At 38.2% G+C, this 20,218-nt stretch overlaps 1 protein-coding gene across 7 annotated transcripts in view; it reads left to right on the top strand.

Moving 5' to 3' along the window:
* The window catches only part of Idh3b (isocitrate dehydrogenase [NAD] subunit beta, mitochondrial), a 45,939-nt gene that overhangs the window by 22,647 nt on the left and 3,074 nt on the right, over positions 1 to 20,218 (top strand). For all 7 annotated transcript variants that reach the window (XM_067128767.1, XM_067128762.1, XM_067128766.1 and 4 more), the window contains 3 exons: positions 3,196 to 3,502; positions 8,053 to 8,262; positions 8,509 to 8,664. In XM_067128767.1, the coding sequence (XP_066984868.1) occupies positions 3,196 to 3,502; positions 8,053 to 8,262; positions 8,509 to 8,664 (673 nt within the window). The remainder of the gene's footprint in view (positions 1 to 3,195; positions 3,503 to 8,052; positions 8,263 to 8,508; positions 8,665 to 20,218) is intronic.

Raw genomic sequence — 20,218 nt, 5'->3', positions numbered from 1 at the left:
CACATGCTTCCATGTCCCAATCCATTCTCTGTCGAGAAATTATCTGTGCTTTGTCTGCAAAGGGAAGGTCTTCCAATTTAGAGCTTTGTATTTTGGTTTGAGCACGGCACCACAGTTATTCACTTGTGTGTTGGTTCCATTAGTGATGGAGTCTTCTGCTAGGTATCAGAGTTCTTGTATGTTAGGATGACTGGTTAGTGCTTGTAAATTTGTTTCAGGCAGGGTGATCAGTGTCAGCTAGTCTATGCTTATTCCGACCCAGCCATTGTTTACTGGAGATGAAGATTGACTCTCTTTTCTGGCTTTTCTGACAGAGACAATTATCTCTCACTCTTGAGAGGATTTCAGCTCTTAGAAAAGCCTCCAGCTAAGGAGTGGCTGTCTATTGGGACACATGGAACATGTAAGAGTGAGAGCTATTCAGTTCTGTCTCAAGAACTCTTGGGACAGGTCTCGTCTTGTGGACTCATCTCCAGTAAGAGTTCCTTTAGATTTTTTTGGCTCTTTTATTTGGTGGAGAGATAAGTCAAGGCTGCTTATGGGTCTGCCTCTATACCTCATATTATCTGCATATGTGTCAGAGGAGGGTTGGGAGCCAATCTGGGAAACACTTAACTATCAGGTAGTTGGTATGCAGAGGTTAGTAATTAGCTTTGGGCAGTTTGGAAGGGTCTTGTACAAGCAAAGCACCTAATCAGAGAGAGGGCAATCACAGTCTACTCCAACAATTCAACCTCTATTTCTTACATAAGACGGCAAGGGGGCACAAAACCTAGAGATCTGTTCATGCTAGCAGAGAAGCTTCTCCTATGGGCAGAGTCCAAGAACATCAATCTTTAACCATCAGTTTGCCCCAGGAAGGAAGTGTAATCATAGACCAACTCAGCAGGAAAGGGCAGATTCTTCTGTTAGAATGGTGGTCTTCATCCCACAGGTCTGCTAGGAGTTGTGGAACTTTTGGGGAGCCCCAAATATCTGTCTGCAACTCTCCAAAATGTAAAACTCCTAGTTTACTGCTCTCTTTGCCAGGATCCTCCATAATGGGCAGTTGATGCTTTTCTTAAAGAGTGGTCAAATCTAGACCCTCACACTTTTCCTCTGTTTGCTGTTTTGAGGAAAGTACTCAACAAGTTGTGAGCTTTGCAGAACACAAGGGTGATTTTTATAGCATGTTTGACCCCAAAGGGAATGGACCCAAAGCTACCTCTCCTGGTTGTAGATGTTCTTCATTTTCTGCCATTCAGGAGAGATGTCTCAGACAGTCTCATTTGAGATGATTCCATCAAAACCTCCACATGCTTCTTCTGACCACTTGGGGACTGAAAGCTGCCTCTCTAATGAGCTAGAGGCTTTTCAGATAGTAGATAGGGAATCATTCCATAAGTTTAGAAACTCTCCACTGCTGGACTGTATCAGCATCAGTGGCCAGCTTATATATCTTGGTGCTTCCAGTATCTCAGGTATGTGAAGCAGTTTCTGTCCTGATAATCAAAGGATATTGGTATATGTGTCTTCAGTTCTTTGTCATGCTAACTTGAATATCGCTCACAATTTATATTGGGAGGAAATTTTTCAATCTTTTGAGCTGGAAATCCCAAAATCTGCCGATTATGCATTAGGATGGAATTTAGACTTAGCCCTTAATGTTACATGCCTTTGGATAAGGCATCTTTTAAGAACTTGACTTTGAAGACAATTTTTGTTTTAGCTTTGCTACAGCAAACCATATTAGTGAGCTTCAAGCCCTTGCTTGTACTGTCGTCTTTGTTTAAAGGGATGCATATCTCTCTTTTCCTCCATTGTTTAAAGCAAAAAATGGCATCAAAGTTAAAGCCCTTCCCAGATTTCTGACAAAACCAAATTTAACTGCTCTAGGAGGCAATGAAGAAGAGGCTATATCTGGACAGAGTTAAACTTTTAAGAGGAGGGGTTAAGAATTTATTCTGTGGTGTTAGGAGCCCAAACACTCCTGTGTATGAATGCTATGTCCTTTTTTCTACTTCACTTAATGAAGTCAGCGTACACGGAGTTGGATCCTGATCTTTACTGTTTTTGAAAGTGAAGCCTCTTGATGTCTGTGCTGTAAGCATGTCTTCATTTCCTTTCAAATGTTTCTCTAGAGAAGGCTGTCAGTGCAACTCAATGGATGTGTAACTCTATGTTTGCCTTACATTATTTGTGGCACGTTGAAATTTTGTATGAGAATTGTAAAGCCCTTAGGCCTTTTGTTGCAATTGGGGCGGTTTTCTCTTGAACTAGATATGAGAGTGACCTTCCTTTCTTCCTGATCATTGGTTGCTAGAAATCCCTTTGCTGAGTCAAGGGATCATAAAGGCACATGGGTGTACAGGAGCATTCTTTCATGTCTGAAGGTAGTTGTCTTTTGTTTTGGACTGTCAGGTGTGAACTTTTGACTCTGGCACAGGGGTCACTAGTACTTGCTAAGATAGAGTCCTTTTTCCTTGTAAGGATCCTCTGACAAGTCTCGTTATGAGGACCTTACACCCTGCTGGCTGGTGGCAGTACTTAGTAGGAATGATCACATGACAGGTAAGCAAGTTTATGAGCTTTCCTGCTTTCTCTACACCCAAAGAAAACATCAGCTTCGCTTGGCTAAGCTCATGTTTTCTCTGGGTGCACTAACCCACCATACTTATTCTGTGTGGTAGTCAGCAGACTTTAACGGTAGGTAAGATTCATCCCAAATAATGAAAATTCCTATGATAAAGTTAAGTATTTGGTGAGCTAACTTTGACAGAAGGTAAGTACCCAAACGATTAATGTAATCTTGAAAATTTTAATTTTGTTTCAAATTTTGTATGTCTGCTCATAATACAGTACTGTATAAACAATAAAAAAAGAGGACAAGGTGGATGTTTATTTGGGAAGACAGTACCTATGACACAAAACTAAATCGTATTTATGTAAACTTGCATGTAAGAGTGTATCCTGTCACTGAAACCACCAGTTATTGTAATTTAGTCTAGTCTAGTTGAGCCTAGTCTGCAGAGCCAGTTAACTGCCCATTCTTGAGAACCTAGAATTTTTTGCAAGTTTTTCAAATTTGTGTGCTGACTCCCTTATAATACTTAAAATTTGGAGAGGCACCTGTATTTAATTGTGCAGAACGTTCACAACAGTATCATTAACACAAAAGTAATGATAATTATTACAATGATAATCATTGTTTTTCAGAGATGAACTTGATCTGTATGCAAATGTTGTCCATGTGCAGTCACTTGCTGGTCTGAACGTCCGTCACAAGAACGTTGACATGATTGTTATCCGTGAGCAGACTGAAGGAGAGTATTCCGCTCTGGAACACGAGAGTGTGACGGGTGTTGTTGAATGTTTGAAGATCATGACTCGTGAGAAGTGTCGACGAATTGCCAAATTTGCATTTGATTATGCTACCAGGAATAACCGAAAAAAAGTAACTGCGGTCCACAAAGCAAATATTATGAAGCTTGGAGATGGACTTTTTCTCAAACAGTGTGAAGAGGTAAGTTTGTGTAGTTTGAAATTGATTCACATCGGATCTCCACCTTGATTTCTACCCTCAAATTGTTATTCACCAACTCATCATTCAACAATGTGCCCAATTTTTTTTGTCATCCTAGATGCTATTCTTGAGTTTAAAGAAAATTGACATCTGGTTGGTGTGTGTGTGTGTATCTTCAGACTTAGTCCCAGTTAGGTAACTCTCTCTTGTTTGTCTCCTTGTCAGCAAGGTTCGTTAACCTCCCAGATGCCCATAGCTTTATTGGTTCTGTTACTGGTATTTCATGTTATGTTTATTCTCTTTCTCTTATATCATGCTCTTTCATTCATTTCCATGTGTGTATGGGAAAAGCAAAATTAATTTGAAGTGATTAATTTGTAATGTATCACATAGTTTCACCTATTTAAATATAGTTTGTTAATCACCTATTTAAATATAGTTTGTTAATCACCTATTTCAATATAGTTTGTTAATGAGTTTTTTCATTGGCAAAGGTGCTTTGTTACCAGGCTTTTCCTTCTTAAGTATTTTCACAGTTTTGGCTATTAAGTTTGACTGATCAAATTTTGTTCTCTGCAAGGTAACTAATGTTATTTGGTTTATGCTATTATTTTTGTTTCGTTTGCCACTCTTTCGTTCATAGCTATGTTGTGTATTTAAGTATTGTAATTTTTTATTCAGCTGCATATTAGAAAAGGTGCTAGAGGAAATGATGGGAAATATTTTATTGTTAAAATTGATGATTATTAGTTTTGGGTTCATTCTAGAGAGAATTAACAATATAACCAGTCTTTATAATAAGATAACCAGAGGAAAAGTACCATGCAAAGGAGAAGAAATTATACCACATACTGTATTAGTATACTATCTTGAAAAGGCATTCTACGTAGTACCAAGACTAATAATTGAATGGGTATTATAAAGACTTAAGGGTATCAAAAAGTCTCATTAATCCTTAATGGACAGGCATCATCGTATGAGTATCTATAACAGGTTTTGAGTGATGAATGGGCTAACTCATATGAGTATTAATATTACGCTCCATGCGATTTGGATGAATTTAGCGGGAAAGATGCTTATATCACATCAGTGGTCCATACAGTAAATGACTTATGGCAACTGTAGCAGCTCAGCACAAGACAGAGGGGGTTCGGTGTTCCTTGAAACTTGATGGGGGAATGTGTTATCCCTCTCTATCCCATGACGTAAGTTCTTCATCGGAGGGGTGGGTAGAGCTTTCGGCTAGCACGCTGTTGGCCTAGCGTTCGACTCTCCGAGTGGCCAGTGAAGAATTAGAGGAATTTATTTCTGGTGATAGAAATTCATTTCTCGTCATAATGTGGTTCGGGTTCCACAATAAGCTGTAGGTCCTGTTGCTAGGTAACCAGTTGGTTCTTAGCCACATAAAATAAATCTAATCCTTTGGGCCAGCCCTAGGAGAGCTGTTAACCAGCTCAGTGGTCTGGTTAAACTAAGATATACATCTTCTTATCCCATGACATTTTTATTAATTTGCTCATAAATATATCCAGGTATTGCTGTTGGTTTTAGCTCTTTATCTTTTATAATAGTGTGTCAGCTATAATTGTAATTTTGCAAAGAAAAGTGCAAAGAAATATTAGAAAAATCATGTATGCCTCAGAAGAAGTTACTGCATCTCCCCATCTCAATAAATCTCATAAATATTTTACAACAAATATACTCAGAATTTGTTATTGACTTTAGTTCTTATCTGTTATGATATTGTGTGAGCTGTAATTATAATTTTACAAAATAAAATAAAATAAATTATTAGAAAAAACATGTATAACTTGGTAAAATTAGCATATTTTTACAAGTATCTTGTAAAAGAGTCCCCACAGGGTTTAAATAGTCACTTTCAGCTTCTCGTGGAAGGTAGGGAAAAATTTTCAGAATTTTTTTTCTTACACCAAGTGCATTTGCATATCTTCCTCTTTCCATTGGTATGTTTTTTCTTAAACTGGCCAACCTTAAAATTTGCCTGGTCCATGGGTTGTGCTGATGTATAAATATTTAGCCTGTCCCTTAAGGGTTAAGCTGGTGATGTTACTTTACCATAACAATAGGTCTAGAGTGAAGACAGAGGAATTTCAGATGAATGTTGGTGTCCATCAGGGATGAGTGCTGAGTCCACTGCAGTTTTTCAGAGTGGTGGGAGATGCTCCAGATTAATGCAGAAAATGGGGTCAATGGAAAAAAAAGTTAAATATACCTTAGTTTTACCAGACCACTGAGCTGATTAGTGGTGGTACAGGCAGTCCCTGGTTAACGGTTGGGGTTTGGTTCCTGGCTGAGTGCCAGTAACCGAAAATCGGTAATAGTAGCACTAATAAACCACTTAATGGTGTCAATAACTGGTTATCGGCGCTGAAGAACCACATACCGATACCGATAAACCACTTACCGGCGCCAAAAATTGCTTACTGGTGCTGAAAATCTGGTTAACAGTGTCGCTAGCCAAGTGCTGTAGCATCAGAATACTGTTAACCAATGATGCTGGTAAGCTGGAACTGCTTATATTCACATAATCAAGTGCCAACAGCAGAATGTCAGGAAGAGATAATGGAAATGTTTAAAAAGGGATTAAAGAGGACAAGATTGAAAATCACCTAAAGTCAAATAAAGCCAATGGTAATTAGAAAGAAGAAGAGTTAAGTACAATCAGGAAAGCACTCTTGTGGTGGCTGCTTTCCAGTGTACTGAATATGATAGATGGTCTTACAAGAGGTGTTCCGGATTACAAAATATACATCGAGTAGGAAATTTTTGATGCAAGTACTGCATTACAAGAGCAAATGGAGAAGAGAGGGGAGTTGAGAACCCTGTTGTAATAGACTGGCAGGTCTCAGAAGAGGCAGAGCGTTTCTGTTACCTTGGGGACATGCTTTGTGTCATGGGACAGTCTTCCAGTTCAAGGCTCCATCCTTTTGTGTGTTGACTGCTTGACTAGTTTTCACACAAGTTTTCACCTTGGTGTTGGCCTGGACCCAGTTGCTTGGATCCAACTGTTATGGTATCTAAGTGATTGGCTAATTGTAGCAACTTCTGAGGCATTTTTTTTTGCTTCAGGATTAGGATCAGCAGCTATCATTTTATCGTTATGTGGTGATTGTGATAAATTTGTCCTGATTAACACAGTAAGAGTAAGCAGGTTCACTGAGATTTCAGAGTCATTCCTCTCTTGGTAGGATAATCACCTCTGTTTTAGTAAGTTGTTCATGTTCATCTTAGTTTTAATATCAGATTACAGGTTTTTAATTTTTTTAATGATTGACTAATATAACGTAGTTTCACTGAGTCAATCGTCTAGGGCCAAAGAATCTCTGCCATTGCCATTGGATGACAAAAGGTGTTTTATACTGATCAGTACAATTAATTGTATAAAAGGAAGCAGTCTTTCCCTAGGCTAATTGGAATATTTGAAAGAAATGAATTGGAATTTGTGTCTTTGTTGAATGAGACAAAAAGGAAGAAGAAAAAAAGTGGAAAGGGGAAAATGGCAATTGAACATAGCAAAGGAAATACATGGAAAACTAGGACAGGAAGGAAAGATGAATGGTAGATGAAAATTGAAAGGAGGAAAAGAACATGGAAGACAAAGAAATATGGAGGAAAGGGAATGAGATGAAGGCAAAAAAACTAGTGAACATGAACACACTGCATACTTACAAAAAGCTGAAAGAAAATAAGTAGACAAGCACTTGAAATAATACTGTACGAAAACAGCGCTCAACATGATTTACAAAAATTCTCTATATATTATTAATAAATAGAGCAGTGTGTGAAAGACTACAGTAGAAGTCATCACACCCACAAAAGGTTGTTTCCAAAAACAGAATACTACTTACTGTAATACTCTACTGTGCTAAATTTGATTCTAAACGAACAGAAGAACTTAGCAGTAATCACCTGAAGAAAACGGAAAGAAATGCTTGCCAGATTGTTAAGAATGGGTGTGTCAGCACCAGAAGAAAATAACCCAATGGCACTCGGAGGGAATTCCTCGACTACTGATGATCTGGCAGTGAAAAACTTGTAAAAAACCAAGATTAACTTCCTGGATGAAGAGTGAGTGAAATAAAAATGGAAAATGATTGTGAAACGCAATCCAAACACAGTCCATGAGCTTAGGACTAATCAAGCTTTGACCTTTTGCACACACAATAAGTAAGCCTAGATTTTACCTCAGACCTGAAGGAGACTGACATGAGTACCTCCAAATGGTAGCAGCTAATTTTCTTCTTTTTTCAAGTTTGGGAGGCTGTATCTGTAGAGTCACATGAATATACAAAAGGTTCAGTAAAAGTAGTTTGCATGTGGTGAGGTAAATTATGCTTGAAATATGAATAATATACTGTTGGATGAGCAATACAGTATTAAGAGAAGAGTTGAGTTGTAAAGACTGGATACACAAAAGGCTAGGTAAAAGTAGTTTGTTTGTGCTGAGATAAATTATATTTAAAGTAACAGTATGCTGTTAGATGAGCCAGATTAAGAGTTGAGTTGTAAAGGTTTATTTTGCATTTTAGGTGGCTGCCATGTACCCGAATATTCAGTTCACCAATATGATCATTGATAACTGCACCATGCAGATGGTATCTAATCCACATCAGTTTGATGTCTTGGTGTTGCCTAACTTGTACGGGAACATTGTTGATAACTTAGCAGCAGGTCTAGTCGGAGGTGCTGGTGTTGTAGCTGGTGCATCTTACTCCAGTAGTGCTGTTGTTTTTGAACCGGTAAGTCATATTCTTTTAAACTGCTTCCATCCTAGTATCTTTTGCAAGATTCTGTCATTGTATAAATATATCCTGAGGTATATCTCAGCTGATTTTGCTCCAGAGTTCTATTAGTGTTGGTCACCAGTTCTTCAGAAAATTTAGTAGGGAACTAAAATATTATAGTCAGAGTTTAATGGATGATATATTATCTTGTTGGTTACTCAGTCTGTAATTTAAAATTTCTGTCATTTGCTATACCTTTAGGGTGCGCGTCACACTTTCAGTGAAGCTGTTGGTAAGAACGTGGCCAATCCCACCGCTATGCTCCTAGCTTCTGCTAACATGTTAAGACATGTCAATCTTCAGTATTACGGTGACATGATTAAGAATGCTGTTGACAGAGTCATTAGAGTTGGCAAGGTAAGAAGCAAACTTGTGTTCAGTTTGCATGTATGCATAACATTTTACTAAAGGTAATGTGGTATTTATAAGTGGCACTGTAGTAATGTAGATCACCAGTATAGTAAGAATAAAACAAAGTCTGTGCACGGTTGTCTATGGGTAACTTAAGCACAGTTATTTGAAAGACTCATACAGTACTGTAGTTATTAGGTTTTATTTTAGTTCAATAAATCAATTTTACAAATGAGAAAATTGAAGGTTTATATTGTGTATGTTACAGTGCTGCGTTAATCCATGCTAAAGCAATTTTCTTTGGTTTCACCATAGAATTCTTTTCATTAAATCACAAACATAAATAATTTTTACTACTTGGGACATACTTTTTCCAAATTATGTTTCTCTGATCAAATGTCTCAGCTTTTTAAGTGAGCCCTTTGAAAGTACATATAAATGTGAATTGGTGATCTTATTAACCAATGTATAGGTAATAATAATGACATTCAGTAAGATTGAGGATAAAAGAGACCCCTTTCTAAGCTTGATTGGGATCAGTGTCCTCATTGTCTGAGGAAATGAAACTGAATAAAAATTTGAAGGAAATAAGTGCTTCACTGTACAGTATATCAGGAGTTTGCTTAATCAGACTACTTGACCAATCTGGATTGCTTAATCTGACTACTTGACCAATCTGGATTGATTTAGATATTAATCCTATGTGTGTGTGTCAGGAAGTTCTATTATTGGATTTTGGTTGTATTACCTTACATACTGAATCTGGAAGGTTTTGTGTTTCCTGGGAGAGTTTTGTTTTTCTTAGGATTATTATTATTATTCAAAAGATGAACTGTTCATATGGAAGAAGCTGCCCATAAGGGCATTGGCTTGAAAGTCAAGCTTCCAATGATTATGGTGTTCATTTGAAGGAAGTAACAGAAAGTAATAAGAAATACAGAAAGAAGAGATCAGTTATTTGACAAGAAAAAATAAATGAACAAATTGCCAACTAGATAAAAATGTAAGTAAATTTTAGAACACAAGGACATGGATAGTGTTTATGGAAAATTTTTTTACCAGCTACTGTTGGTATTGGGTTAACGAGGACTATTAATATTTTTTATGATTTTGAAATGTGAAAATTAGAGGTGGTTTCGAATGAGCTTAGGAAACCAAGCTCACATGAGCACCTCTGATATTGTTAATCCTGTTCTTAAATTCCATGCCAGAGATCATATTGAAGCAGCTTTGGGTCCCATTGCCTATTTTATGTCTGTTATAACAAACCAATTTATTATAGATAGCCTAAATTTGTAAAAATGCACCCAGGTGCACCAACTTGAAAAGTAGAAAGATCTCAGTGCACTGCCAGCCAACTCCATTGGCCATGAGGCAGATATCTCTAATTCTTCCATGCATTTTGCTACTGTGTGAATGTGCTGCTGTTCTGCCCAGGACCACCAAGTGGTTTTCTCTGTTTTCGTATTGTGCCAAACATGGCTTACCATTTATTGTAGATAATTTGTTTTGTCATTCGCTAGCGCTTAATATACTGCCTAGTGAGTGGTGTACGTCTCTTTACCTTTCTTGTGTTACTGTGAGCAGCCTAATTCCATTTGCAGTGCCTTTGCAGTAATGCACAGACAGTTTTCCAATTTTTCCCTGTATACAGGCTGTTTAGAATAACTTTTAACTCTTGTCATGCTCATATTGTGTTCTGTAAGTCAGTGATTTTTGCATAAAGTATTTCACCTGCCACAGTTAGAGTCACGTTTGGTTCTCAGTTTTGTCTCAGCTTCTTACGTGATTCTTTTTGCTGAGTGTAAAGTCCATTTGTGGTAAGTGTGTTAATTTGTGTATTATTTTGGTCATAATGTCTCATAGCACTTATATGGGTGTGTAAGGAAAGTCTTAATATGTTAATGTTGTTCTCAGTCATGGACCTTCATAAACAGTGTCCGTAGTGCAAGGGCCAATGTTACTCTTGACTGGACATGTGATACGTGTAGGGATTATCCCTTGAATAAGTGGTCTTGGTACAGGCAGAGGTGTGCTGACAAGTGGCATTTTCCACTTCAGTTGTTGGCTAGTTTTCAGACTTGTTTCATCTTGGGGTCTTTGACTTCTTTCACGCCTCCTGGTATTTTTTTTTACACCAGAGGAGCTTTCGCCCCCATGGATGTTTCATCCTCTCCAGAGGATTTCGCAGCCACCTGTGGTAGAGATATGTTGGTTTCTTCATCTGCTGCTTCTGTTGTATCTACCTTTGTGCCTTTTGTTCAACTTCCTCCTTTTGCAAGTCCTCTGGCTCCTGTGTATCTTCCTATTATGCATGGGTACCATGACTGTCCTGATATCAGGAGCTGCAAACACTTTAATCTGTTCATCTACCTTGGCTACCCCAGTTACTTGTCTCTGTACCTTTTCTCAGCCACCTTGACTATTTTGTTCTTTTGTGTTCCCACCAGTTGGGGTTTCCTCACACCCTCCCTCATTAGCTCCTCCAGGCTTCAAATATATGTAGTTCCATCTTGGTCTTCATAGGTTATTTCTAGTTAGCAAGAGAATCAGCTGTTTTATGGACCTACTTGTAGCTATTATGAGGCTGCATAATTGAAGGGTATTCTCAAACCTCATCAGTAGGTTTCCTTATCTCCTTAAACTACTCTCATTGCCATTTGACTTTATCAGGGTTCTTGATGAGTCTCTACTCTTCCCCCAGGCATGATTGTCCATCAGTGTGTTCATCTACCTTGGTTATCTCACCTACTTCTGGCTTGGCACACATTTCTTTGTCTGCATCCCTGACTGCTTTTCCTTCTTGTGCTCCCACCAGCTGGGGTTGCCTTGTGGCTCCCTTGCTGGCCCCTCATGTCCCGATTATCTTTAGATCCATTACTCTGTCTTCATGGGTTGTTGTGAATGGCATTTGAACTTAATCCTTCCAAAGAATCTCCTGCTCTAACCACACTTCTGCTGTTCCATGTGAATTAGGACTCTTGATCTTCATGCTTAGATATTATCCAGCAACACCTAGTAAGCATAGGATTTTCAGAGTAAGTATTCTAAACAGATCATTAAGCTCCCTAGATTGGATCTGGCATTAATTTTAAGAAGCCTCTATTTTTGCTTGATATTCAAGCAAGGTCAGTCATATTTGTGGCTGTAGTCCTGTAAATCTCTCGTTTGCTGATGACTCACATTTTCAAACTTTGGGGGAACCAAGATTGGTTTTACCACGACCTTCGCCATTCTGTCACTTTTGGATGGGAAACCAAGAATGCACTACGTCGACCTTCATAATCCTATCGATTTTGGACCATGTTCATGACAGTGAAACTTTTTCCTTTGTCATATTAGGGTCTCACACCTTTATCTTTGCAGAACTACAAACTCTAGGAAAGGTATAGTCATAAAGGATTGTCCTGTATTTAGAGTGAATTGTGAAACATGCAACTAGAAATACAAATTTGTATTGGTCCAGACAATCTAGAGTGACTGCATGCAGAGCTGCCCATGTCAAGGGTAGGAGCCATGAGATCTGAGCCCTATCTATCTCTCGTTTTTAAACATATCAGAGATCTTGATGTGGTTTTCATGGCAGGTTTATAGAACTGCCAAATTGTAGAGTTAACTGATGGCTGGTTAGATAAAAACTTTTAAGTTTTGGTTTTAGGAGGTCAAGTTGCTCTTGTTATAGGGGAGGGAGGCAGCTTCCAGGCAGTTATCCAGGTATCCTCATATTAAGGCATTGTAGATGGCATGAACACTTAGTGTTATTGTTAATCTTCAGTGTTCTGGCACACAGACAGTTTCCTGACCTGCGAAGCAATTGGACAGTATGCCTATATCAGCTCCATGCCAAGTAGGTCATGCAGTTTTCAATTAAAAGTTTGGGGTTTTGACAACTTGATTCTGGCAAACAAAATTGAAAATTGGACAGTATAGATAATTAATTTTTTATAAGCAAATGTATTTTTTACTCCATTGTAAGTTTTCATTCCTCCTAGCATCAATTTCGTGCTGTCAGGGGTTGAGACAGCATGAATAATGAAATGGGTCGAATGCTGATACTGTTGTATCTGTATTTGCAGGCTCAGTGTAGGTGCTGCCATCTCTCCAGTACTGTATTTATGGAACTTTTTTTTTCTGGGAATGTTTTATAACAAACCAGATGGGCAGTTTTTTTTTTAACCCTTTGAGACTCCAGTGACATCATGCATATTATATGTTGAGAATCTGGTGATGTCAGATGTCATCATCCATACATTATGAAAAGAAAATTTTTAGTGAATATATTGATTTAGGGACAGTGTTAAGAAACTTATCACTAAGGCTGTTCTAAATATGGAATCCAAAAATTGGCCTTTGTTTTTATATAAGGCTGTTCTGGAATCCAAAAATTGGCCTTTGTTTTTATATGCTACAGGGGCCATTAATAACAATAATATTTGTTGTTGAAAGGACATGCTCCATACTTTATTCTGGTGCAAAAATAAATTATACATCAAATGTTAATTTAGAAAAATTATTTACAGAAAGTCAGTGAATTTCTGCTCTTGGCTAACATCAATTTGTCAGTTTGGAATTTTTTTAACCTTCTGGAAAGAAGATCAGAGCCACCATTGTTTCATGTAATGCAAATTCACAGTGAGTACTAAGTAGATATTAAAACTTGGGCTCATAAGCACAAGCTTGACCTGTGTGGGTTTTACCACAGATGAATCCCAATCCCAGGAATCTCAAACGACTTAAAAAAATAAAACTTTGGAGTTGTTAACTTGAGACTGATGTACATACATAGCTTTTGATTCAGTCAGGAAGTTTATTTTTTTATTTTTATTTTAGCAACTGATTTTAAAAAGGTTTTTATATTAAGAACTTTTACCAAACTCTGCCATCACGAAAGAGTATGTTTGATACCTTTGGTGTCATGCACAATGTTCAAGTTGTCACATTTGTCCTCAATAAATTTATATAGGAGTCTTATGGTATATATTATGAGGTTGCATTTTGTATTTTATTGTAGATTATATGTGTTGACTGCAGTATTATGAGATGAAAGGTGTGATGTGTTTTTCAGGTACAGTTCGTTCTGCTTATTACAGTTTCTATGCATTTCGTGATCTAATTGTCAGTGTGTTATATTTCTGAATGTTTGCTTTTCATGTCACTTTCAATATTACTGCAAGTACAAGTAGTTCTTCATGTGCAAACCAGTTCCGTTCTGAGAGCTGATTTGTTAGTTGAACTGATGTGTAAGTCAAACAAAGTAAGCCTAGGCATCCAGCATTGTAGTTAGCCCAATGTATATAGCACTTTGTGGTAATAAAGTTTTCCATCAAGACAGTTTGATCTTTGTATTCAAAGTTTATAGTAAACAAAACACATTCCTTGAAAGGGGTAATGAAGTACTGCATGAAATCAAGATATGTCCCCAGTATCAAAAGATAAAAGTGTCCCATATATCAAATGGACATGGAAGTTTATATCTTAGAAAGTTTGTAAGTAAATTTTGAATGTAGAGAACTACTTGTACATTGCAAATATATAATTATTGGTACAGTTGATCGGTATGACAAGCAGTTTTCAGGTTAAGTTGAGTTTATTCATCAAAAACCACATGTAGACTTCAGGTTAAGTTGAGAGTTTATTCATCAAAGAACTCCTGTAGATATTCCCACACTCAGATTGAAAGTTTGCTGTTGCTTAACACTAGTGAGGCATTATGTATACACAGTATCATTTTGCATAATGTCAGTGAACTATCCTAACTCTTAATGTACATTGTGGGTTTTGGTAAATATGTTTCGGTGCAAATTAAAAAGTGCCAGTACAGTTATTGAGCCATCTTAGTTTTACATATATCAGAGCACATGGATAAGACAGAGTAACTTAGTACTGACAAGTGGCGGAAACATGGTTAATTGTATGATATGTAAAACCCTCCCACTCTAAGGATTCTCCTTACAGTATTACTTTTCATATAACCTAATCTTACCATATTACTGATTTTCTTTGAGGGCAGTTTACAATGAGCGCTCTTTTTCCTGAATATCGTTATTTACTCTGAAATCAGTAGTCTTCAGTGTATTTTATTTGCATGGCATCAGTATTATCTAGATGATGTGTGGCTGTTATGCCCACAGTTTATCAGCTGATGTCATTAAGTGATTGATTGTCTGACCCTTTGTGCCCATCAGTATGCTGTGGTTAAAGTTTTTTCAGAGCAGCATAAGTTTCAGACTGTACGAGATGTGCAAAGTGAGGTCAGGACCATACATAGATGTCAAAGAACAGCATTGAGAATTAGACATCTCCAGGGACATGGTCTTTCATGAACACTCATTTGGATTTATTATGAAGATAATGGCTGCTTGTTAGTGGGCTAAGCTTTCTAACTAGCTTTTGATTTAGTCTGTCATTTACTCAAGTGCCATCAGTGCATCTCACATGCGCACTGTAGGCATTACTAAAGGGTGTTTGTAATATCCCCTGGGCTCCTAGCTGCACTTGCTTTGTAGCCTTTTACGTGATACTAATTTTTACTTCCTTTTTTCAGTCTTGTCCTGCCTCTCTTAATCGTTACTTCTTATTTTAAGTGTGGGATTTTCTTCCAGTTCCACCTTTAAAGTTAAGTATACCTTAGTTCAACCAGACCACTGAGCTGATTAACAGCTCTCCTAGGGCTGGCCCGAAGGATTAGACTTATTTTATGTGGCCAAGAACCAGTTGGTTACCTAGCAACGGGACCTAAAGCTTATTGTAGAATCCGAACCACATTATACAGAGAAATGAATTTCTATCACCAGAAATAAATTCCTTGAGCCTAGCAGATTGCTAGCCGAGAACTCTATCGACTCGCCCAACGAGGAACTATTTAGATCTGCATACTTCATCTTTATTTTCTGCAGCTCTTTATCTTGCTTTGCAATGACTCCTATTCCCTCTTTTTGCTGTCTTGATTGCTGAATAGCCAAAGGAGCCACAGTGCTTGGCTTGACAGCCTAAATTTCATAATATCAAAACAAATAAAATTTATTCAGTTACAGAATAGATGGTTGCTTGTTTTTCTGTGGATTGCCATTTAACATGGTCATTGAACAACATTAAAAATGAAATTTTGTGCCCAGAGACTTTTTCGTATTTGCTTCTTGTTTTGCTCATCGTGTCTAGTTTTTCTTTCTCTTTGATAGAAGCAAGTGAGCAGTGGTAATTACCACTGAGTATGCTTGAGCTGTCCGTAGCATTTTCTTGGTAGGCATGAGAGCATCATATTTTGTGCTTCCTTGTCATTTTATAGGCAGATGTGAAGGTATCACATTAGCTTATGGACACGCTTGTTGTCTGGGGAATACTGGGTCATTCACTTTCATTGCCCTCATTGCCAAGGATTGTCAGCCATGACTCAAAGTAGATTGCTTCAGAAAAAAAGGGGAGGGGTACTCAGTTTATGGATATTGTAATCCCTTCCACATTTGGATCAAGCGTTGACTGTATTGCCCTTTTATACATCTTAAGATCCAGTTGAGTTTTTTTTTACTTAAGACTATGTAATGTAGCTCTGCCAAATTTCACGCTACACATAACTGCAAGGATGATATGGGCATACTGCACAGGGTAGAGTTGAAGATAAGGTAGTAGGCAGGTGCACATGGAGATACTGGGCTCTTCCTGCTCTTTGATTCTGTTCTTCCATTGTAACCAAGTGTTGAGCAGGAGTAAAAGATAGAGGTTTGTATTTATGAACTGTAAAAGCTTTTAAAGTTTGTTTTGCTGGCATCATAATTTTTGGTTCTGTAGGAGTTTGTGAGTTTTGCTCAAAAGTAAAATGGTTTTATGTCCTCTGTCAGGCAGTTATTATTGAATTGTTTAAACAGGCCACCATCTCATATTATAAACTGATATATGAGCAAAAATGGTAGTAGAAAAAGTGGAATACCACACAGGCAGGGTAAAAGAGCAGAGGGTTTTGAAAGATAAGTAAAAGGCAGAAAACATTTCAACTTGGCCTGCAGTATACCTTAGTAATGTGATGGACATATTCTAAGATATTAAGGTTTATTTCTTTTATGTAGTGCAAAGTAGGCGATATAGAGCTGAACATTATCTTTTACTGTCACTTGAATGATTTCAAATTATTGTTCAAACTTTTGACCAAAATCATAGAATCATCAAATATTTCTTCTGTGTTCAGAGAAGGTTTTCAGGTTGGGTCAACACAACCCCATCAACATATAGTGCATCATTTTTGGTCTTGCATATTCTCAGATTCGTTCTTTTGTCTCGAGACAGAAGAGCAACTATTCTTGCATAGCTGTCTGGATCCGTCAGTAGGAACCAGTCCTTTTCTTCACTGTTTGTTAGTCTGTGGAGCTGTAAACAGCACTACTAGAATTTTCTCGACTTTCTTGTAAAGAACAACCTTTGCTCCCACAGATGTAGTCAGTAACTGGTTCTACTTGTAACACTACTTAGTTTCTGTGGAGAATTCACCCCTAGCATTTTGCATAATTTAGTTATTTTCCTGTCTTTTTGTGTAATTTCTTGGTTAGTGTATTGGCTGAGTGGATTGTTTTGTTTTGAACTACTTGTGTATAATAAATTATAGCCTAGTTAGCACTTTGACATTGGTTTCATAGTGCTACCTCCATTTTGGTAAACAGAATAATATTCTAGGCTTTTTGCTGCTTCACATTGTTTCTTTCAGTGTTGGGTATTGTTGTATATATATTTTGTATTTGGGTTTTGTATATCAGGTCTTTCCTCACTAATATATATCATTTAGTTCATCCCTGGTAGGAGTTAATTTTTCTTGTATAATTTGAGATTAATATTTTTTGTAGGTGTCAGTTTAATATATACATCTGTATTTTGTAGTTTTTCTTATTTGTAGGATTTTTTTCTGTAAAGTGCAATTTTTTTGTATTCATGTCATTCTGGTAAAGGAAAATTTCCAAGGTTCCAGGTCTGGTTTGTTACACCTTGTTTCTTGGGATGGACCATTAATTGTAGCGTAGTAGTTCTTGCAGCCAAGGCTATTGTCTTTCACCCATCTGTGAGATGTGTCATGATTGGTTGCTTGCTAAGTGGTCATGATGTGAGAGGAGGAGGTTGCACAATGTCCAGAGTAGGGGTCATGAAGGTTCACCATCCATATTTAATCAAAGAGGGAATCACAAAGCAGGTGCTAGCTTTCATTTTTTTTTTTTTTTTTTTATTAGGTTCATGATTTTGGAAGATGATATCACCGAACATTTTCTGTGGGAATTCCTTAGTATCACCAGTTGACAAGAATGGGGTTGTAGGAGCCATTTGTAAACATAGATGACTGAGGGGGACTAAGTTGCCAGGAAAGGTTGCCACAGTCAGGAAGATGGTGCTGCTTAGTCAGGCCTTGATCCTGCACATATGTTTCTGGAAAGTTTGTTAAAGGAACTCTTAGGGGGGCCTGTTCCTGTTTCTGGAAAGTTTGTTAAAGGAACTCTTGGAGAAGCTTTTCCTGTTTCTGGAAAGTTTGTTAAGGGAAGTCTCAGAGAAGCTGATGACAGTGGCAGACATTTTCAAACTAAGCAGCTCTTCTTCTAGACACTTCATCCCTAGAAGAACTGGTGTGGCCCCCTCACTAAACTTATAGGCAGCTGAGGACCCCATTTACATCTGGATGGATGTAACCTTCTACTTCCAACAGAATGACTCCAGTTAAGTGTTGGTTTTCCTTTTGACTTAGGAAAGGGGGGCATTTTGCAGCAAAGTCCCTTTAGAAGGGATGGAAGAGATGACATTCATACATTATTTGTACAGGTAATTCCTCACCAAGGGGGGGTTTGTCTCAGAAAATCATGGGTTTCTTGAAGATCGGAACTGAAATATGAATAGCGAAAGTCACCAGATTCATGTGCTGACTTGCTTTTCTTGAGACAAGTCTCCCCTTTTAGATGCAACCAGTAGTCATGATGTACAGTGATAACACTGATAGGTTCCAGGCCATGGTCAGTGAGGGAGGTCAGTAGTTCAAGAAGGTCAAGGACAATATATCTGGGTTTTACAGCCACATTCTTGGTGCCAAAGATGACAGGAAGTTGGCAGCTGATAGTCGACTTTAGCCTGCTGAACAAGTGTCAGCAGTAGACCTCTTTCAGGATAGAAACAGTTAAGCCAGTACTGCAGACCGTCAGAAAATGGGACATTCTGGCATCCTTGAATCTCAAGGATGCTTGACTCTCCTGATTCACCCATCATTATGGAAATACCTTCAGTTTGTTATGTGCAAGGAAGGTATTGTGTTGGTCTGGCATAAGGTTTCAGAATACATGGATCACTGTCAGGTAATGACAGTAGTGGCAGCAGAATTGGATCTTCTCAGCAGGCTGTGTGTGAAAACTTTGGTCATCACATCAACAGGGAGATCAGATTTGGTACTGTCAGTATGACCCACTTATCCAGGAATGGAAATCAACATAATGACAACTTTGTTTTGACCAACTAAGGCCAGGGTCAGGAGGCTACCCTCCTTGATCTGAGTTTCTATGCCATTTAGGTACTTTAGCCAAGCTGTGGCCAGTCGTTCTTGTTGAATCAGTGCAATATGTTCCAAGCAGCCACTTCAGGATGAGGACTCTCCAACTTTAAATATCAAAGCTTTGATCTGCAGTGTCACTTCCAGACAATCACCAAGTTGTAGCATCAAGGGAGGATCTTCAGTGGAAGCAAGACCTTGGACACCTTTCAGTGGGATGACCCTTGGGTCCTTTTTTTCTGTGGATTTTTTGTTTATGGATGGGTCCAATTATGGTTAGTGGTGCATTGTGGATCAGCAGGTATGAGGCACTTGGATGGTGCAAGACAGGAAGCAGCACACCATCATCCTTGAGTTAAAAGCATACTTGTTAAGCCTTTTGTGTATGCTTATTTACAGGAATTTTTCTCCTCAACGATGGCAGTACAAGGATCGAGTCTGAGTTGTATGGTAGTAGATATCTCCTTGTGGGAAGATGTGACTGATGTAGGATTGGTTCCAAGGTTCATCCCAGGAAGGCTCATTGTGATAGTAGACAGTCTAAGCCTGGGAAAGCAGGTTCTGCCATCAGAGGGGTCTTTAGATCTGGAAATCGGCAAGGCTGTATGTTGTCTGCAGGGCATGCTGTTGTTGGATTGTTTGCCATTATCCTGGATCACTAGCTGCCAACCTTTTGTTCAGCCCAACTGGATCTAAAAGCCTGGAAGTTTGGGGCAATGCTAGATGGATGCATGCTTTAATGCCTTCAACTTCATTAGCCAGTTACTGAAGCAGCTCAAGGTTTCCAACCACATAAGAATGAAGAGTGACATTGATTACTTCCTATTATTGGCTGCAACAGGAGAGGTCTTTGGATCTTATGACAGTGTTAGTAGACAGCCTCAGGAGGTTCCCCAGCAACCTTGAGATGCTTCCACTTCACAGTTGAGGATTTTGGGTGAGGAGTCAAGGGTTGAGAATTTTCTCAAAGGGCTGCCACAGCCATTACTTTATACTGTTGAACCGTGAGCAGTGACCTCAATACATTCAAATGGAGTCAATTTTGTAATTGGCAAAGCA

The sequence above is a fragment of the Macrobrachium rosenbergii genome, chromosome 27, assembly GCF_040412425.1.
Source record: "Macrobrachium rosenbergii isolate ZJJX-2024 chromosome 27, ASM4041242v1, whole genome shotgun sequence".
Classification (NCBI taxonomy): domain Eukaryota; kingdom Metazoa; phylum Arthropoda; class Malacostraca; order Decapoda; family Palaemonidae; genus Macrobrachium; species Macrobrachium rosenbergii.
This window is presented reverse-complemented; position numbering and strand designations above follow the sequence as displayed.